The 19,276-nt window shown below is 41.6% G+C and overlaps 2 protein-coding genes across 2 annotated transcripts in view; both read left to right on the forward strand.

Annotated features, from left to right (window-relative positions):
• The window catches only part of LOC119416012 (dual specificity protein phosphatase 8), a 30,217-nt gene extending 20,914 nt beyond the window's left edge, over positions 1–9,303 (forward strand). Inside the window, exon 3 of the mRNA XM_037683182.1 lies at positions 9,095–9,303. Within this exon, the coding sequence (XP_037539110.1) occupies positions 9,095–9,303 (209 nt within the window). The remainder of the gene's footprint in view (positions 1–9,094) is intronic.
• Positions 9,304–9,618: 315 nt separating this feature from the next.
• LOC119416214 (dual specificity protein phosphatase 8) lies at positions 9,619–18,063 on the forward strand. Its single transcript, XM_037683417.1, has 5 exons — positions 9,619–9,985; positions 14,651–14,817; positions 14,902–15,061; positions 15,439–15,562; positions 15,888–18,063. The coding sequence occupies exons 1-5, from the start codon at positions 9,868–9,870 to the stop codon at positions 17,110–17,112; spliced, it is 1,794 nt and encodes a 597-aa protein (XP_037539345.1). The 5' UTR covers positions 9,619–9,867; the 3' UTR covers positions 17,113–18,063.
• The last annotated feature ends 1,213 nt before the right edge of the window (positions 18,064–19,276 follow it).

Consider the following 19,276-nt stretch of genomic DNA (forward strand, 5'->3'; position numbering starts at 1 on the left):
ACACACACACACACACACACACACACACACACACACACAGAGTAAATGGGCTTAGAAGTGTTTCACGGGAAGCTGACAACTATTTCAGGTAATTTCTTGATGTGCCAGTTAAGTTCAGTGTAGGTGAAATCTGTGCTGAATGTTCACAGTTTAGACGTATTTGATAAAAAAATAAAAGCAGCAACAAGAAGTTTATATTGTATAAAAAAGAGCTGTGAGGCGAAATTGAAACGCACACATAGTTTTAATGTTAAAATATAAATAAAGTCTGTAGAATTCTTTGAATAATATAAGATAGTTTGTAATGTGCATACAATCTGTTCACGGTGCAAAACTTCATGCTCTTACAATGTTAGATTGCCTTCAGGCCCAGGCCTCCCTTGCAAAAGATCAGTGATCTCAGTGGGATTTGCCTGCTTAAATAAAGGTTAATAAATCTTATCTGCAGGCCTTTTGAACATCTCTGCACAGCTTTTCTGTGCATCCATCTAATATGGGATAAAAATAGTTTGTTGAAACCGTTACCTAGGCAGTGTCAACACATCAGGTCAACAGGAGCTGAAGCTGAACAGCTAAGCTAACCGAGGGCCCGCTTCACCCCCCATCAGCACCTCATAACTCAAACCTCCTCGTGATCCTGGGCCAAGGGCTCTGCTTTTTCTGTGCCGTGCCGTCAGTTTACCACCACAGCATTCATGCTGATGAGCCTGACACACATGTGGAGTGGAAATTTCCAAAAGGATTTTGAAAAGGGAAAGGAGAAGCTGATAATTATGCTAGTTTATCCTCCCCATTCCCAGCCTACATCCACTGAATTCCTTGCGTGCTCGGACTGCCCACAGCAGTTCCTGTTGGAGCGTCATTCCCTGGAACAATGGTGGATTCCTGTTTATCACTGCACCGTCTTTGATGCACTTTATCTTTGGCACGCCACAGCACTGCTTCCTTATTTACCGGTACTTACTTAGTTGGGGCTTCTTTTTTTTAGCAATCTTTTAAATTAAATTTGTTCTGCACTGGATAAAGTATTTGCCGATTTTTGAATTGAGTTACAGCATTTGTACAGTCTGAATTTTTTTAAAAATTTTATTATTATTGTTCTTAGTTATTTCCAAGACTGGGTTAGTATAGAATGAAATGTGTTTCCCTCAACTTTTCCCTTGCCATTGTTAGAAAGATAAAAATCTTAATTTTTGAAAATAAAGTGCTCAGATTTGCTCTTTACATTGGTTAAATATAAGATAGTTAGAGATTTGACGTTATCCAACAATTTTCAGTCAGGTCATCTGGACAGTTTTTTTTTTTTTTTTGCTGAAACGTTTCACCTTCTATCCGGAAGGCTTCATCAGTCAAGGAAACTGTTTCCTTGACTGATGAAACCTTCTGGATGGAAGGTGAAACATTTCGGAAAAAAAAAAAAACTCTCCAGATGACCTGACTGAAAATTGTTGGATTGTATACCTGGATTATTGAGCATGGACGTTTTTGGATTTGATGTTATCATTAAAGCCTCACCACAGATGTAAACCAAAGTAAGTTTGAACAAAAAGTTTTACTTTTGGATTTTTGGCAGAACACGCGAATAAACACGGCTATAAATAGCACCATGAAATCATAAATATTTAATGTTTCATGGCTTATTCTTATTTATGGGTGTTTTTAGTTTTTCTAAACTGCAGTGTCTCAGAATACAATATTTAAGGAAAATAATAACATACATAGAATACAATAAACACACTGATTTATTCAATTTTAAAGCTATTTAAACCTACTCATCGCTAGTTGTGAAATCAAACAAAAAGTTTACCCCGATTTATATCAAATGATGCAGTTTGAACAAATTTACTCCAGTCGATTTCCAAATATGTTGATATTCTGAAAGGTCTGCACTCACTGTAAACAAACTCTCCGAAAACCATGTGGAAGGTGAGTCATGCGAGTCCCATTAGAGTGGCAGTTAGTGGTGTATGATACTGAACTATTTGTTGAATACCAAGTAAACTCAGGTTCAACAACATCGATCCAACGACTTGTACAGTTTCACCTGGGGGGAGCAATTTGTCGCGTTTTAACATCAACATGCTACATCTGAATATATTTTCATGCCTTTGATTTACAGATATTTGCTTTCCACTATTAAATGGCCATTTATTACCATTTTAGAACTCGTTTCAGCAAAGTTTCTGTAACCACTGAATTTGCAACTAATTAAACGAGCACAAAATGGAGAATTAAGGTTTTAAATTGTTGTTTTTTTGTCCAGAAACTAAATGAAACACATTTTGTTTACCTTTTCATTGCACTTTTGGAACAGGTTCGATGCAAAGAGGAAAGAAACAAACTCAGTTGTCGAACATGTGCAGCTTTTGCAAAACTTCTAGTTTCATCTAATCATTTTATCTGCACACGTTGCTGCAAAATCTGAGCACCAACGTGTGCCAACAAGAAAACTGTCAAACGTCTCCATCCCAAACAGCTTGTTCATGGTTGTCATCATTGTTGACCTATTTTCAGTCACTGCTGTTGTTTTATTTATTTATTTAATTTAGAAGACTTTGCCATGTACCTTCAATAGTACAAAAAATATTTTTCTTGGACATCTAAAGTAGGCTAAACATGGTCTGAAACGGCTAAAAGTACCTGTTTGGAACAAGTAAATGATTTAAACTTGTGCATTTTTGCTTTGTTTACCAGTGTTGTGTTGTTTGTTTGTTTTCTGTAAATACACGCTGATAACAGAAACATTTGGGTTGGACCTCTGGCTCTGCAGCCGTTGATGGATGTGAAGAGATTTTCCATTACAACAGCACCAGTCTAATTTTGGACTTCCACAGAAGCTTCAGATTGAGGAATGCGGACTTTTGTGAGCATTCCTTGTCCTCCTCTTATCTCCCCATCTACACACACACGCACACACACACACATAAATACACACTGTCATACGCAAACAGGTACACACATTAATGAGGGCCAGAACAGAGACGCCACTTCCCCTTTCTGTTGTGTAACTACTTCCTGCTTCTGATGGAGACACATCAGGACTCCTCTGGGTGAAAGGGAGATGCCTAGAGAGAGAACTCAGCATGGATACATAGAAATGCATTTCTTAAAAATGTGCCTTTTTTTTTTCAAAGTTTTTTTGTTTTAATTTGACAAAGGAAATCTCACAGTCAGCTGATGTGCAACAGCCTGATGTAGGCGTTGGCAGAGTGCAAACACAAACGGCTTGTCCAGTTCCTTTCACTGCATCACGTCACTTCTCTATTGTTCTTCTGTGGCTGACGGCATGATGTCACCACAGCATTGTGGATGTGACACATTTATACACACACACACCCACACACAATCAAGATACATTTCGAGATAACCGTCACAGCCAAGTGAACTCGGAAAACACAAAAATTGAGTATAATTCAATCAGTTTGACAGATTTTGTGCTGAAATTTGGTGTGGTAGTAGCTGAGAGTCATTTATAACACATACTCGATGAGCTGCTCATTGTGCAAAACCTTGGCTTAAAACTTTTGCATTAACTGTTGGAGTCAACCCAGTTTGTCCGTTATAAATTATCAAATAAAACACTGGAGAGGATTTAATCAAATTTACAGAGAATAATCCTTAAATGTGCATCTATAACTGATTGTTTTGGGCATATATCCAATTTAAGATGGCTGCCACAGCTAATCAATCTTAGATTTAGGTTAGATTATGTAACGTAGATAAAATGTGACATGATCGTAGCTGTAAGTCATTTGCAGTGCATACTTTGAGAGTGACATGTTGCAGCATTGCATGTCTTTGCTCATGACGTTATTTTAATGGTATGACCACAACGGCTCCAACTCTGTCACTTCTGAACATCAGGTGACCTCAGTCTGGCATTCTGTCATGAAAGACAGCCGGTGATGTGAATTCCTTCAAGGAATGCAACGTCTTTATGCTTCTTGTTCAAGAAGAAAAACGACTTCTCTCTTAGATTTAGGCGGAAACTTTTTTCTAAAGCACGGGGCTGAGTGGTTAGAGCAGTCGTCCTCCAATGCAAGAGTTGGGGGTTCGAACCCACCAACAGTCACGTGTTGAAGTGTCCCTGGGCAAGACACTGAACCCCTCATTGCCTCATGTGTCCCATCGGTGTATGAACGTGATCTAGCACTGATTATTCTTTGTGTAGATCTACTAGAGTGCTGTATGAATGAGTCAATGAAGGCACAGATTGTGTTGTAAAGAGCTTTGAGTATCTTGATAAGATAGAAAGGAGCTCTATAAGTACAGTCCATTTACCATTTTACTAAAAGGTATTTGAGGTCTGAAACCACCTTGACTCAGATTTATGCTGTTGATTTGCTGTTTTAAAGAATATTAAACTAATCATATCACGGAGAGTTCACAGAGACACCCGTCACGGTCTGGCACCTTTTTCACTGTTTCCAAGACGTAGTCGAGGCAGTAGAGGACGCTGAACTAACGGAGGACCAGATGGCTCTGTGTGTGTGTCAGCCTTCCTGCTGCTCTGATCGGAGCTAATTAACACTCAGCTGATCTGAGACCAGCTTGTCGGCCCGCGTGCATTAGCAGCACAAGCTCATTATACTGGTCTGCTGTCAGCTCCTCTCCATCAGAGCGATGCAGCTGTGATGCTGCTGCTCCATGTGTCAGACCGTCCCAAATGAGGAAGAGGTGAGGAGCGCGTCGGCGCCAAAGGAAACCCGGTGCGCCCCAGCTCAGGTTGTTAGCATTTAGAATGAAACCCCCCATTTGTTCTGCTCATGTGGAACTCTGCAGACAAACTCACCTCTGGGGAAATCAACTTGGAGAGTGGCGTGCACTCGTTTTGAACACAGTTTTATTATTTGTTTTAACGCAAGCTGTCTGCAGGTATTTCAGTCTCACGTGTGTGCAACAATAACCAACATAGCTGTTCGCTGTCCCCCCCCCCCCCCCCCTCCATCTTTGATGAAATTTACATTCCTTTACACACTCACAAAAGGTTAACTTAACATACAAGCTGAAAAAAGCTGCCCATGGTAGCATTTCATAAAAGCCTCAATCAATCTTCATACAAAACCACGCCACCGAACACCCCCAGCTGGGATTTTTAAGTAGTTCATCTGGTTTATGAAGGCCCGTCTGCTCCTGAGAGCCCCCCTTGGTGAGTTTGATAGCTTCTTTTCCTTGTATATGTGCTTGAGTGTGTATATGTGTGTACATAAACTATTTCTTGCCTGCGTGACAGATTTACTGGTGAAATAGCTGCGGGTGCTGAGCGTCTCCAGGGGGTTAAGTTGTTGGGAGGGCAGGGGGGTCTGCAAGCCGCCCATCAGGCTGCACAGAGAGAGATGAAGTCACTTAATGCATGAACAAACGAGAAGGAATAATGAGAGCTCCATCTGTGGGCCCTCATCCTGCATGATATTTACATCTAAATCCATTTTCTCTTGGCTCAATTTGGTGTTTTTACCTTCATAACTATTTTTGTTCTATCTGATCAAGGATCAGTTTACAAGTCAGACAAAAAGGAGAACAAAGGGATGAAGGGATCTCAGCTGAAGAGAACTCGATAAATATCTGCTGGAAGTGATTCTTACTCACATTCATGTTTGTTCATAGAACATCATATTTTCTTTAAAACATGTCACCACTGCTGACTTTAAGTAACTGGAAATTAGAAATCCCGTGTTGCTTTTGTACAAACCTGACAACAACATGCAAACAGACTTTTTAATTTACAAAGGGAGGTGTCAGTCACGTGACGGTACAATTATTCATGTTTTACTCACTTCCTGTGGCATCAACAATATTTTAGACATGGCTGTTAATTCAAGCAGAACCCCCTTTTCCTTGCCTTTACTCCTTCATTCTAATATTCCCCTTTCCTCCAGTTGCACCCCCCCACCCCCCACCCCAGCTTCAATTGCTTCATCCATCCTCCCTCTATCTCCCCTGGTGACTACTTCACCCCCCAGGCATGGCAGCTGCCTTCTCCTGTAGGCATTACATCACTGCAAGAGCAGCCCTGTTACTGATCCCTTGACAACCAGCACTACCAACACACACACACGCACACACACACACACACACACACACACACACACACACACACACACACACACACACACACACACACACACACACACACACACAAAGAAAAAAACATTGCACTCATGCATGTATGTATTTAGAGTAAATAAATTGCTAACTCCTGCAGGAATGTCCTCTGTCTTTCTCTCACCTTTGCACCATTCATCCTCCACTTTGCACACACACACACACACAAAGGTCCACACTGAAAGCTGAACACACACATTAACTCATCACCCTAACCTGCCTGATCCAGAGGATGACGTCTCTCTTTCCTGAGATATATCTTGACAGATGATCTGCGGTGTCGGATGACGCTCCTGTCGCTGCCTGTCTCCGCTGGAAGGAAACCAGGAGACAGGCTGCGACAAAACATTAAATGAAAAATATTTTCATACTTAATTTATTATTTATTTGCTAACTTTAGGGGGAAAATTTTTGAAAAAGTTACTTTTTTATTTTAAGGTGTTTGTAGTTTATCAAATAAATAAAAAAGGAATTAGTTATCCTAGTTTTATGCAAATATATTTTTATTAATGCATATTAAATTGTCTGTAAAAAATGTGTCTTGAACAATTGTACTGTAAATCTGTGGAACTTTAATAGGTAAAGAATGGTCTTTTTTTACATTTTACAAATAAAAATCTCTTGCTCTGCCCTTCATGGTTTCATCAGATTTATTGGACCACATTTGTTAATTAAACTGCATTAGTCATTCAAAATTAAAAATTGGTTTTAAATATATTTTCTCAAATTATTACTTAGACAAACATTTGTAAAAGAGTTAAAAAAGTGAAGGAGGCATTAAACATTTTTTACACCGTATGAAGCACTTATCACATTTGTGTGACCTAATAAACACATTATTCATCATTTTTATGCTACAGTAGAATTTCATGATTTTTTTTTTTACCATTAATCTGCCAAATATCAAAACATCTCATCAAGACATAATTTGACCTCCTCCTTGTTTTAAAACCCGCACAACTTTCTCAGTTTTACCCTTTACCTCCATCTTCCCCACCCTCCACCGTCTATCTGTTTTGGTTGTTCTCTATAAATGTGTGTATATAAACTGTGCGTTGTCCCAGCAACAAGCCCCCCCACCATTAAAAACATGCTCTAAATCCAACAAGGCATCTTAGAGGAGGGGGTGTTCAGTGTGACTATCCTGGCACATGTGTGCAGTAAATAAAAAAGGCTGGCTGTCATTTATAGAAACGTAGCCGTAATTCTCTAATTAACACATCTACTATTTTGAGCCTCCTCCTGAGGACCGTACGAGGAGGAGGAGGAGGAGAGGGGTGTTTGCTGCAGACACTTAAAACAGCATCCATCTTTTAAAGCTTAGACTCTGGTTTTGTTGGCTTTCACTGCTGCGGGGTGTAAAACTAATTTATAGGCTCAAGGACTGAGCCCCATACAGAGGAGTGACGGAGCAGGGTGTTTAATAGTGATCTTTGTTCACCATCGTGAAGCATCACTCCGCAGGTGGAGAAAATGTGCAAGTCTGTCTTACAAAGGTGAGTCTGTGTGCATGAGGGATTTATAATGTGATGCTCCCCGTATCTGCATTTGTCACAAAGCTCATCAAATCAATGCGACCCATTTCCTCTGTGTCCATCTCCTTTGTTGAACAGAGGGGGTGACGTAAGGCTGTGTCCTCAGTCGTGTGTGATCATGTGTAGGGGGGTCCACAATGATGAGATGAGGTCAGTCAGCGTGCAGCTGGCCTCCTCTCCAGACATCTTGTATATTCTTAATTGTCTTCCTTTGAATCTGAGCAGTGACTTAATGTGCCTGAGGTCCATATGACCTGGTTTGAATGGAATCAGTGTGTTATCGGCCAGAACCCAAACAGACTGGAGGAATATTTAACTAACCTTTCTGTGTTCTCCAACTTTGGTTTTGTGCAAAAGCTTGCACAAACGCAACAAAAATCTAAGCACTGTTTAGAAAAGCACCGTATTTTTCGAATTATAAGGCGCATGAAGCGAAACAAAACAGTCAGATAAGTCAAACTTTTGATTCATTCAACCTTTATTTATACAGGTTAACCCACTGAGCCTCAGGGACTCATTTTCAAGAGAGATCTGATCACTTTATTCAACTCATTCACAATAACCACATAAAACGGATTTGAGGTCAGTAAGCACAACCAGAATTAATACATAAGGTGCACTGGATTATATGGCTCACTATTGATTTTTGAAAAAAATTAAAGGATTTTAAGTGCACCTTATAGTCTGAAAAATACGGTAATCAAATGTACATACCAAGATTGGTAAAAGTAAAAGTTATGTTCGAGGAACAAATGTACAGCCATCCATTGTAGTTTTGATAAATATGTTGTGACATGATCAAAATTTTTAGCATTCCATACTAAAGAACCAAGAGAACCATGGATGACTGTTGAATACCACAAACTTGTTTGGCCTCATTGCCTCTCTTCTATTTATCATCAGCTGACTTCTTTTTGCTTTTGAATCTTTTGTTTTTTTTAGTTTATCTCACTGTTCGTCTTCTCTGCTCTTCACCACTGCGTCCTAAAATGAGAACGCACTGTCCGTAGGAACATTAGACGTCCACCAGCACAGGAAATGTTTATGAAGTTACACACATTACATCACCTTTGGAGGAACATCGTCTGTAAACACACTGACAAAATCCTAATCCTTGAAGTATTTTAGGAGACGCACTGGGCTTTGAACCATTACATCAAGATAAAAATACATAATTTCAACGTTTAGTGGTTATTTTGCACAAAAGCTAACCGTTTTATTCTAATATGGATTATTTGGAAATCTTTTCATGTATTGAAAACTATTTTGTCATACATGGAAGCAAATTTTTTACTCTGGCTGGACAACACAGACCTTTTAAAAGCATTGTTTTTGTGCTAAAAGCTTGATGGCTTCATCTTAGCGTCCATTCTGCCCAGATCTGCTTCATAGCTGGGCCCCTGAGGTGGCTGCATGCTTGCTGGATGAGTAAGGAATGTGGTTACGTGCCTTAGATATTAGCTATGACGGAGCGCTGGCTCCACAAGAGACGGAGGCAGCAGAGAAGGAAGAGGAGGAGAAGGAGGCGGGATGTTGGTTAGAGTCTGAGCTCACGGCAAGTGAGCTCATTCAACCTCAGAGCTTGAAGAGCGAGTGTGGCTCCGTCGTTCCCCTAACAGAGGGAGTCAGAGGAGGAGGGAGAGGGAGGAGTGTGAGCCGGTGACGGAGCGAATCAGAGACGAGGAGAGAGGATCAGAACAACAATAGTGGGCTGCTCTCCTGGCTCTGGACTCAGAGACAGAGAGAGCGCTCAGAGGAACACACAGACACTCTGTAAACCAGCTGCAGGCGGATCACAGCTGCTGTTTACATCCAGATGTTACAGGCTACTCTGTATTTTGTTTCTTCGTGCTCCCTCTGATGCAACCCATCTTCCAAAAACCACAAATTGCTAAATATTGACCTAGGAGCATTCTAGGAATTTTTGTGGTTGTTGCACGAGACTGGCGGTATGTTGACTTGAGGACATTTTGGACTTTTATTCGGTTGTCTGGGGTTCTTTTTATCCTGTAACTCCCTGGACAGTGAAGCAATTATTGGACCAGAGTGGACTTTTAATTTTTACTCTCAGCCTGGGGGGCTTTACTCAATTGCCCCTTTTAGGAAGAACATTTCTATTTGTTTGTTCTGATATTTTTGTTTGGTGAAGGGGTCGTTTCATCCCTGAAGAATTACCGGAACATTTCTGCATCTGTGCGTGAAACAGAGTTTGTGTTGGTGGAGGGGGATGCCTTTGGATGTGGTGATCGCCCCAGCAGAGGACTGCTTTTGGCCAGATCTGCAGGACACAGACATGAGGCTAAAGATCAGAGTCCGCCGGATGAAGCAGGGAAGGGAGCTCAGAGGTGTGTATCCACCTGGAGAAAGTAGAAATATAACTAGAGCATCCTTTTTTTGCAGACATAGGATACAGGTCTGTGTCAGGTGTGCATGCTTAAGATTAATATTTCTTAAAAATGCATTTTGGAGTTGCAAACTTGTAGAATATTCCTTCTGTAAGGATAAAAATGCACTGCATATGAATACAAAGGCATCATGCACCCTCAGGTATTCCAGGCCATTCATACTGTAAAGGAAAGGTCGGCGTGAAGTGAATTATAAAGATAATTTCCAAATAAATAGCAAATTTACAAAGAGCAGAAATAAAGCCAAATCTGCATATTGTTCCGCATGTATTCTCAGTTAATGTGTTTACAGAAAAAGAATGGGATAAAACGGGGGTAGTGGAGGGATGACATCATGAAGATGAGATGCAACGAAGAGGAAAGAGTGGAGAGAAAATAGCTTCAGGGGAAAGATTGAGAGCCATGACCCACAGTATGACATAGAGCTCATATTCTCTCAGCCTGTGGTCATTGAGATGTTAAGCTGGTACAAAGGCTCTTTCTCAATCTTCTGCTCTGCTCAACTCTTCTGCAGAATGGTGTCTTGTGGAGATGATGTTATCAATGTGTGTGCAGGGTGCACTGCAGGTGTTTAACATAACATTTCACTGAGCGATGAGACAATGCAGACTAAAAATCCAACAAAAAAAGTCATGCATATTTAGCTATTCATCATAATTAATCCTGTTGAGTTTAAAATATAGAAGAATAAGAGGTGAAAATCCCTTTATGTGACATCAGAGCAGTGGTTTAAAGCTGTTAAGTTGGCAGCTCAGTGCACCTGCCACTCTTCACACTTAGTGCACATGCACTCCATTTAGCTTCACACAGCCAGCGGAGACAAAAAAAAAAAAATCACACATTTGTCCTCATCAGATAAGAATAGAACTATGTCACAGGTACAGAGTGATGTTAACACGTAGCAGTGAAAATCAACTTGTGAACACAAACTAAAATATAGACGCATTTATGGGCCTTTATTGCTGTAACACTGCTGAAACAGCAGTTGATCAAAGTGGCACAGTCCCGCTATCTGTCCAGAGATACAGCAACAATAAACAGTTTAACCATCAACAAAATATGTTAATCATATGCCGTCATAAAGCTGACACCATGGATGAAAAACAATGACCTCATCTTGCTGCTTCATTCGTATTCTGTCAGTCTCCTTTTTTTTTTTTTTTTTTGACTGAATCTTAAAAAAAACCCACAAAAAACCCACTTGCGTTGCTTCAGCACAGCCTTTGTGTAGCTGAGAGGGACATGTGTGCAATGATGTCATGTTGGGAGGCTGAGGGGGCTCACATTGAGATGCTAATGTCCCCTCACAGTGGAGGGGACAGCTGGAGGGGCACAGAGATGGCGTCATGTCTCCCTAGATGTGTACCACAGAGGAAAGCGGCAGAGGGGTGCAGGGCAGTCATTCAGGCAAATCAATGTCCTTCTTGGCTATTGTGGTGCGTGTGTATTTATGTACACCCCCCTCCCTCCTCTTCATTAAAGGTAAAGAAGGCAGCTGAAAGCTACAGAGGCTGAAGCACCCTCACTGGGGAGGGTGGATGAGTCTCTATTGACAAGACAGTCAATTGTACCCGTGGCAGTGATGTAACAGCAGAGTTCCCATTAAATAACGGTCAGGCAGGTGTTGCATGAATCTTTATCTCTGGGTTTTCCACTGGCATTAAACTTCCCGATACTTCCTCTGCTGTACAGTTCTGAAAATCCTGAGTTTGACTCAGATACCCAGTCCTTAACAGTTAAAATACTTGTCTAAACAAGGTGTAGAAAATGTCTTTCTTATGCCAGCATAGATCCTTAATAAAGAAATGATTCAGGGTCCAAGTTATCAGAGTTTATACATAGAGAGAGGACTCAGTACTGGTGGACAAAGAAGGCCTAGATTCTACATTTTGGCAGAGCAGCAGAAGAAAATAATCGGTTGCATAAATGATGAAGTGGGCAGAGAAGGACGGAAAAAGGATGCCGATGGCGACATGGTGCCCTTTTTCCTGGTTATGTACTTTCTTTCTGCCTGAACATTTGTTACATATTTTACAGCATGCATTCAGAACTGGGTTAGTCATTTCCTGTTCTAGTTTATTTTCACGACTTTAAGCGTTTGACTTTTTGCTTTTGTGCAATCTCTTATCTCTTAGTAAAAGAAACACAAATGTTCTCTGTGGAACAGAGTGCAGTACATTTAGATTTTGTCTTTCTCTGTAATTGTTGCGGTAAGTTGCGTTTCACTTTAACATCAGGGTGAACTCATCTCTCCCTGTTTGACTTGCTGATGTCATCCTTGTAGACAGCTGGGCTGCTGTGTGTCACTGGGTATTTTCTGTGACTTCAGTATGACTGTACAGTTTGTTTAGATTGGAAGGGACACATGCCATCATTGTTAGGCCATGTCTCTGGGCTTTTTGGTACTCGCTGGGCATCAGCATGTTTATATGCCCTTTATCCTCCCCACCCATCTTGACAACACTCGGAGCGACAAGTTGAGCCAGTTGTCATCAACATCACCGTACTTTCTTGTCGTCATGGCAACCTCAACCAGAGCAGGTTTAGGCAACAAGGGACCAATAACACACTATCTTTTCTATGACTAATGCCCATTAGCTCTGGCCGTGTAAAGCTTTGATTACAGGAAGGTGTTTGGAAAACAGAGACAAACACTTAATTCTGCTTCTTATCTTAGACTTCATCTTCCTCTATGCCAGTAACCCCTTACTCATTCCCTCAGTCACACGTTCCACTCTTTAAAATGTTTACTTAACACCAAATCGGATCTGCTGCATTGATCACTAATGTAATTATTAATCTGAAAGATAAAAAAGGGCAAAGGAGGAGTACTTGTTATGTTTTCACATCCCTTCATTCATGCAAACACACTTTCTCTTCAGCGATAGCCACTCGCGCTGTGGAACATCCTGTCTTCAGTTCTTCTAACAATAATTCTAACAATGTCTTTACATAAAAGGGGAAATAGTTGCTGCGTGACATGAGGCCTTTCCTGTTAACTGCTTCCAGGAATGTAGCATGTCCTTAAACAGACACAATAGATATTACTTTTTTTGTGTGTGCTTGCTTATATTTTATAACAACAACAACAACAAAAACTGCCTGGAAACCGATAAACCAAAAATAAATTCTTCAACAAGCCCTTGGTTCATGTTTTATCAATTAGTGATGATGTAGCGCTGCACTATGGCTCACCAGTGTGCGTCTGGTGGAAGTGTAGAGTAAACTACAGTTTGTTTAGGAAACACTAAAGAGCTCAAAAAGGTTAGGTCACAAAGTCACGCTGGCGCAGGAGCACTCCCTCAGTTTTTGCATTAGGGTTTTTCTCTGAAGTTATTTGATTACAGTACTCTTTCTGCAACCACCCTTCTCTCCACCCCCGTGTGAAGCACTGATGTCATCGCTCTGTCGGTTGCCATTAATAGCTGGAAACAGACAGGCCTTCTTCGTTTTGCTCTTAAAGGGACAGCGCGCTCTGAATAGCACTGGTTCACGATGATTTCACTGTTCAGAAGCTGTGCTGTCGTGAAACGACTTCAAAAAGCTTATCGTATCTGAACTCTTGCACAACTTCTTATTTTGTCAGTTATTTACCAAGAAGGGAAACCATTGCTGGAGATGTGCTGCAAATTATGTTGAAATTGTTTGTGTTGTGGAATTTGAGTCTCAGCCAGGTATTGCTGCATGAATTGTGCCGCTGTGTTACAACAGACCCTGTGTGCAGAGTGCTGTGTGTGCTACTTTTGAACAGTGATGTCATGTGTCACTCTCACTCTAAGTGTGAGTTTAGTGCACACACTTTGTCCCAGATTGGGTCAGGCAGGGCTGAACCCAGATTAGGTTCTAATCTTCTTTCTGGGGCTCAGTGTTTCCTTGAAGCACACCCTTCTCCCTTCAACACTTCTCTAATAAGAGGTCATTACCTATTCCACAACACACAGACACACACCTCATCCCTAAATCCTTGCACTCTTTCCTACCCTATAGTTATACAACCACAGTACTGCAGAGTAATGATGAATGTATGTGAGCATTAGGTGGAGAGACCATTAAAACCACAGTGAACGTTAAACATATGTTCTTTACTACATTTCTTTGTGTTAATGTGTGTGTGTGTGTGTGTGTGTGTGTGTGTGTGCAGTTGTCAGTGGATGTTGCTGAGCTTCTGTCCTGGCCCTGCACCTGTGGCCTCTTTCATTCCCTCAGCCTGACGCAATGCTCTGCTACAGGACATGAGCTCATGCAGGAAACAGAGCCACACACACATGCACATATGTCAAAAGTGGAGCCGCCTGCCTCTTAAAGGGCCAGACGCACATTCCTGGTCATCCAGCAGTCAACCTAACTTGCACACAGAAGCACAGAGAGCCTCTCTTTTTCTTTTTCTTTTCTTTTTTTTTTGCTTCTGTTTCTCCCAGACATTGCAGCCCAGATTCAACCTCTGAATGTCTATTGAGCGCATGTCTGCCATGCCAATGGTGGTGCGGTGCTCATGATGCGTTCATGGGAGCCTTTGCAGAGTTTCCACTGTTATGTGACTGTTCCATGGAAAATCATTAGTGCACCTAACAGTTTTATTTTTTGTCTTCTCGTCTCTCCCTGCAGGAGGCTTTGCAGCTTTCTCCTCCTGTTTCCCTGGCCTGTGTGAGGGGAAGCCAGCCACTGCTCTGCCAATGAGCTTGTCCCAGCCATGTCTGCCAGTGGCTAACGTAGGACTCACTCGCATTCTGCCACACCTTTACCTGGGTTCACAAAAAGACGTTCTTAATAAGGTACAATTTATTTGGCGTCACATTTTATAAAACATTTCCTGGCAACAACACATGACCTTACACCCCTTTTTCAAATTGTTTTAGGATCTGATGGCTCAGAATGGGATAACCTATGTGCTAAATGCCAGCAACACCTGTCCCAAGCCAGACTTCATCAGCGAGAGTCATTTCATGCGCATCCCAGTTAACGACAGCTACTGTGAGAAACTGCTTCCCTGGTTGGACAAAACGAATGAATTCATAGGTATGAAACAGCAATTTAAAAAAAAAAAGTTCCAGTTGTGTTTAAATTGAAAATGAAGAACAACAGCCTATAATACAATAGACACTGAGGGAGGAGTCTTTACAAGGAAGTGGGTTCATCTCAAGTTATGTGTCAAAGAATGCTGCGATATTTAATACAACATATCCACACATTGTCACAGTTAAGAAGCTTCCACATACAGTTTGCATTTGAATAGAGCTAGTTATAGGATGTCAGGCTCCCTTCACTCTTCTAGTTAAAGACCGATTGTCTCCAGAGGCCCTCTTCTAAAAAGAAGACCTGTCAAAGATGTACAGTATTGTGTGTATTTGTGGATAGATGCATCAATTCATACTTGCCTATTTCCTTCCCAACAGACAAAGCAAAGGTGTCAAACTGCAGAGTCATTGTGCACTGCCTGGCAGGAATCTCACGTTCAGCAACCATTGCCATCGCATACATCATGAAGACAATGGGCTTATCATCAGATGATGCCTACAGGTAAGCTTACCTCCACCCACCTCCAACCCCAACAGGAAGGTGACTTGAGTGTTGAAAGAAATATTTTTGGTGTAATGGACTTTGTTAGGCTGTTGCTAGGTAGCAGCATTTTTACTGTAAGGTTTGTTTTGCCCTGTCAGGATATTATTTGCAGAGTATTATGTAGTTTTGCAGCACTAAGTTAGTTCCCAGCACACACTTTTGTCACCTAAAGTAAATCTTCAGATGTGACTCGATGCAAACACTTACCATTGGTAGCACTCTCACCATTGCAACACTGCTTTCATGGTTTTTATATGACTTATTTTATTTTGTCTTTTTCCAGGTTTGTAAAGGACAGGAGACCATCCATATCCCCAAACTTTAACTTCCTGGGTCAGTTGCTGGAGTTTGAGAAGGGTCTACGATTACTCCAAGCTTTAACCACTGATGACAACATCTCTGAAAACAACACTAAACAAAGCTCTGAGATTAACGGGGTCACCACAGGTTTCGAGATGAATGGTCACCAAACCAACTTTGACTCAAACAGGGCAGAGACGCACATCCCACCAGAACCCAAGCTTCCATCCCCCACCTCCCTCCAGCAAGGCTTCAACGGTCTGCACCTCTCTGCAGAGAGGATTGTGGACACTAACAGGCTCAAACGCTCCTTTTCCCTGGACATTAAGTCAGTGTATTCTCCTAACAGTATGCACTGCCCCAGCATGGCACCCAACCATTCTGAAGACATCCCCAAGCTTTGCAAACTTGACAGCCCTGGATCAGGCACCACCAATGGGGTCTGCTCTCAGTCACCCGTCCTAGATAGCCCCAGCTCTTATGATTCTCCATTCCCTTCGCCAAGCAATGGGGGAAGCATAGGAGGTTTGGGGCTTGGTGGAAATGAAGGAGTCCATCGATCTGGTACCTCCTCATCCAGATCAAGGAGGAAAAATAAGCACAACTGTGGAAGTTCTCCAGTCCACACCCATACAAACCAAGCTCCTCAGTCCCTCAGCTTGTTGCTTGACCACAAGAGCCCTAGTCTGGATGACAACCTAAAGGGGTCTGCGCTTCTCTCACTACCGTCCCTGCCCACTGTGGGGTCTGAGGCCATGTGGACCAAACACAGAGACACTGTTCAGGCTACCACTCCAGTTACTCCGGTTACTCCAACCACAGATGCTCCCTGGCATTTTGGTGCAGAGGAAGGTGGTGAGGGAGCAATGGAGTTGGGAGGAGGCGATGGAAGGGGAGAAGAGTCATCACAGAGGTTCGGGAGCAGCTCAGCATATGTGGCGTTTGGGTGCAGCGAAAGTGTAAGGTTACGAGAAAAATCCCAGCGGGAGAAGTCCTTGGCACCACAGACACAGAGAGACCACTGGGACTCAACGTCATCATCAGCAGTGACCAACAGTGCATCTTCATCTGAAAAACAGTTCAAGCGACGCAGTTGTCAGATGGAGTTTGATGAGGGCATCTCTGAGACGAGATCCAGAGAAGAACTGGGGAAGATTGGAAAGCAGTCGAGCTTCTCTGGAAGTATGGAGATCATTGAGGTGTCCTGACAGATAAGGGGCATTTTCAGAGCTGTCCCTTGGAGGCCAACATGGACCTGTTCAAAGGGAGTGCAAGAAGATAACTTATGAAGTGGAACAAAAGACGTTTTTGTGCTCCACTCACTCAGTGTTAAAGACTCCAACTGAGGGAAGGACAATTGTGAGCTGATAGTAAATGTGAAAAGGTAGCAAACTAGGACAGCCTGGACAGACAGAGCTTCAGATGTGCTGCTTAGCTAAAACCACCCATTCTGAACACCTCTATGAAATCTGAGGAAAAGCCTCAGAAAGAGGGAGGTAAATGGGGTTGACTGCTGGTACTGTGTGTTTAAATGTCTATGAGCTCTGTCACTGATTTAAAAAATACTCCCAGGCAAATGTCATGTTGCATCCTTGCATCCTAAATGTATAGAATTCCCTGAATTTTGACAGAGCTCAGACAAACTATTTGCCTGTGGTCAAATGTACTGTGCTTCAGTGGGAGTGTAGCTTGTGATTTTAACCCTCCCAATGCTTCACCCCTGTGTCAGAGAGCCTCAGAACCATGCACGGCCACATCCACCCACCTCCCCTGAGGCTCAACCTGCCCCAAATGCTGCAAACATTGACGACAATGGTGGACTCCTTAACAGTACAGTCTTCTCACATCCTCTCAGCACAAGGTGGAGCGATCCTAAGAACTTTCACAGAACGACGGTACTGCTTTCTAATAATGAAGAATCTTCAGCATTTTGTTGACAAAAAGACTGATTCAAAGATTCATCTTGATGGATAACCACCTCCCTACCTTCTTTAAAAAAAGCACAGAGGGTTTTTTCCTGCGTGATAGGACTGAAGTTTGGGGATTCTCCCTCCCATTGAACCCAGCCACCACCCACGATCATCAGTGAGCATGCAAATGAAAGGCTGACTCCAGACAGACAAATACTATATATACAATATGAATATATATATATATAGCAATTTTAATGAACTTCTGTTCAGTTATAGTTTTAATTTATTGTATTGCTTCATTCTGGTAATGAGAAATAATATAATGTTTTGTGGATTCAGTTCTTTTCTTTTGTTGAATTATTATTATTAATTGCTGTATGGTATTTATGAACACACATTCAAATACACACATTTAACAAATTCAAGCAAGCAATATGTGCTGTTTCTTCTTTGGAGAGAGTGATATTTGACTTTGAGATGCACTCTTTTGCTTTTTGGTTGTCAATTACTACTCACATCCAGGCAACGAGAGGTTTTTCGTTTATCTCCATTTTGCTAAAAAATAAACATAAAAACGTGGATTTTTTTTTTTTTGTCTAATCGAGGGCTCAAGTATTGACTAAAATGACTGTTTTAGTTTTTATTTTTGACTGTGCACAGAAAAGGCAGATAGCCATACACACTCTGATCACTCTTATACAGTTAGACTTGCATGACAACAACTGTATGCAAACAGATGCATTGATTCACAAGTTCAGGATATGAGAATGTGCACAGAGTGTCTTCTCCGAGCCAGCATCAGTTTGTTTATTACAGGACGTTCCAACAAACCTGAAACCAGACAACACACTCTTACATCGTACTGTATACCCTTACGCTTGCATTTACACATCAAAAACGGGCCCATACACCCTTTTGTTCATTCTCAGGGGATCTAGTGAGCCAAGCCCAGCACAGGGTACACGGTACATCAGCAAAGTGCATGTCCATAACATCTCTCCATCAGTTTTTTGTTCTTCTTTCACAAATCTCCAAAGCTTTGATCAAAACAGTATAAAACCATTGACGGAAAAATCAGGATCTTTGACTTCTGAGGTGAAAAGGAAGGAAAATAAACACAACTTTGCTCTCCTGGTGCGAGATGGTTATTTATTTATGATGTAATTCATGTTTCTTCTTCGACCCTTGATTAGCTTTAATCTTTAGCTATCTCTGACCTTTGACCTTATGCTGCTACAGCTACAAGTTCAGATCAAGTCCTGTGTTTCCCTGAGGTTCACACAACCTCCTTTTCTCCCCTTCCTCCAGAAATTTTTCCAAAATATTGCAATTAATATTTATGCTATGTAACACGGATGATGCAGGCTGTCCCATTTGCTAAATTGTTATTGTATTATTATTATTATTATTACTATTGTTATTATTGTTATTATTATGTAAATAGCAACCATCTAAGAAC

The sequence above is a fragment of the Nematolebias whitei genome, chromosome 10 (genome assembly GCF_014905685.2).
Source record: "Nematolebias whitei isolate Nwh7 chromosome 10, NemWhi1, whole genome shotgun sequence".
NCBI classification, from domain to species: domain Eukaryota; kingdom Metazoa; phylum Chordata; class Actinopteri; order Cyprinodontiformes; family Rivulidae; genus Nematolebias; species Nematolebias whitei.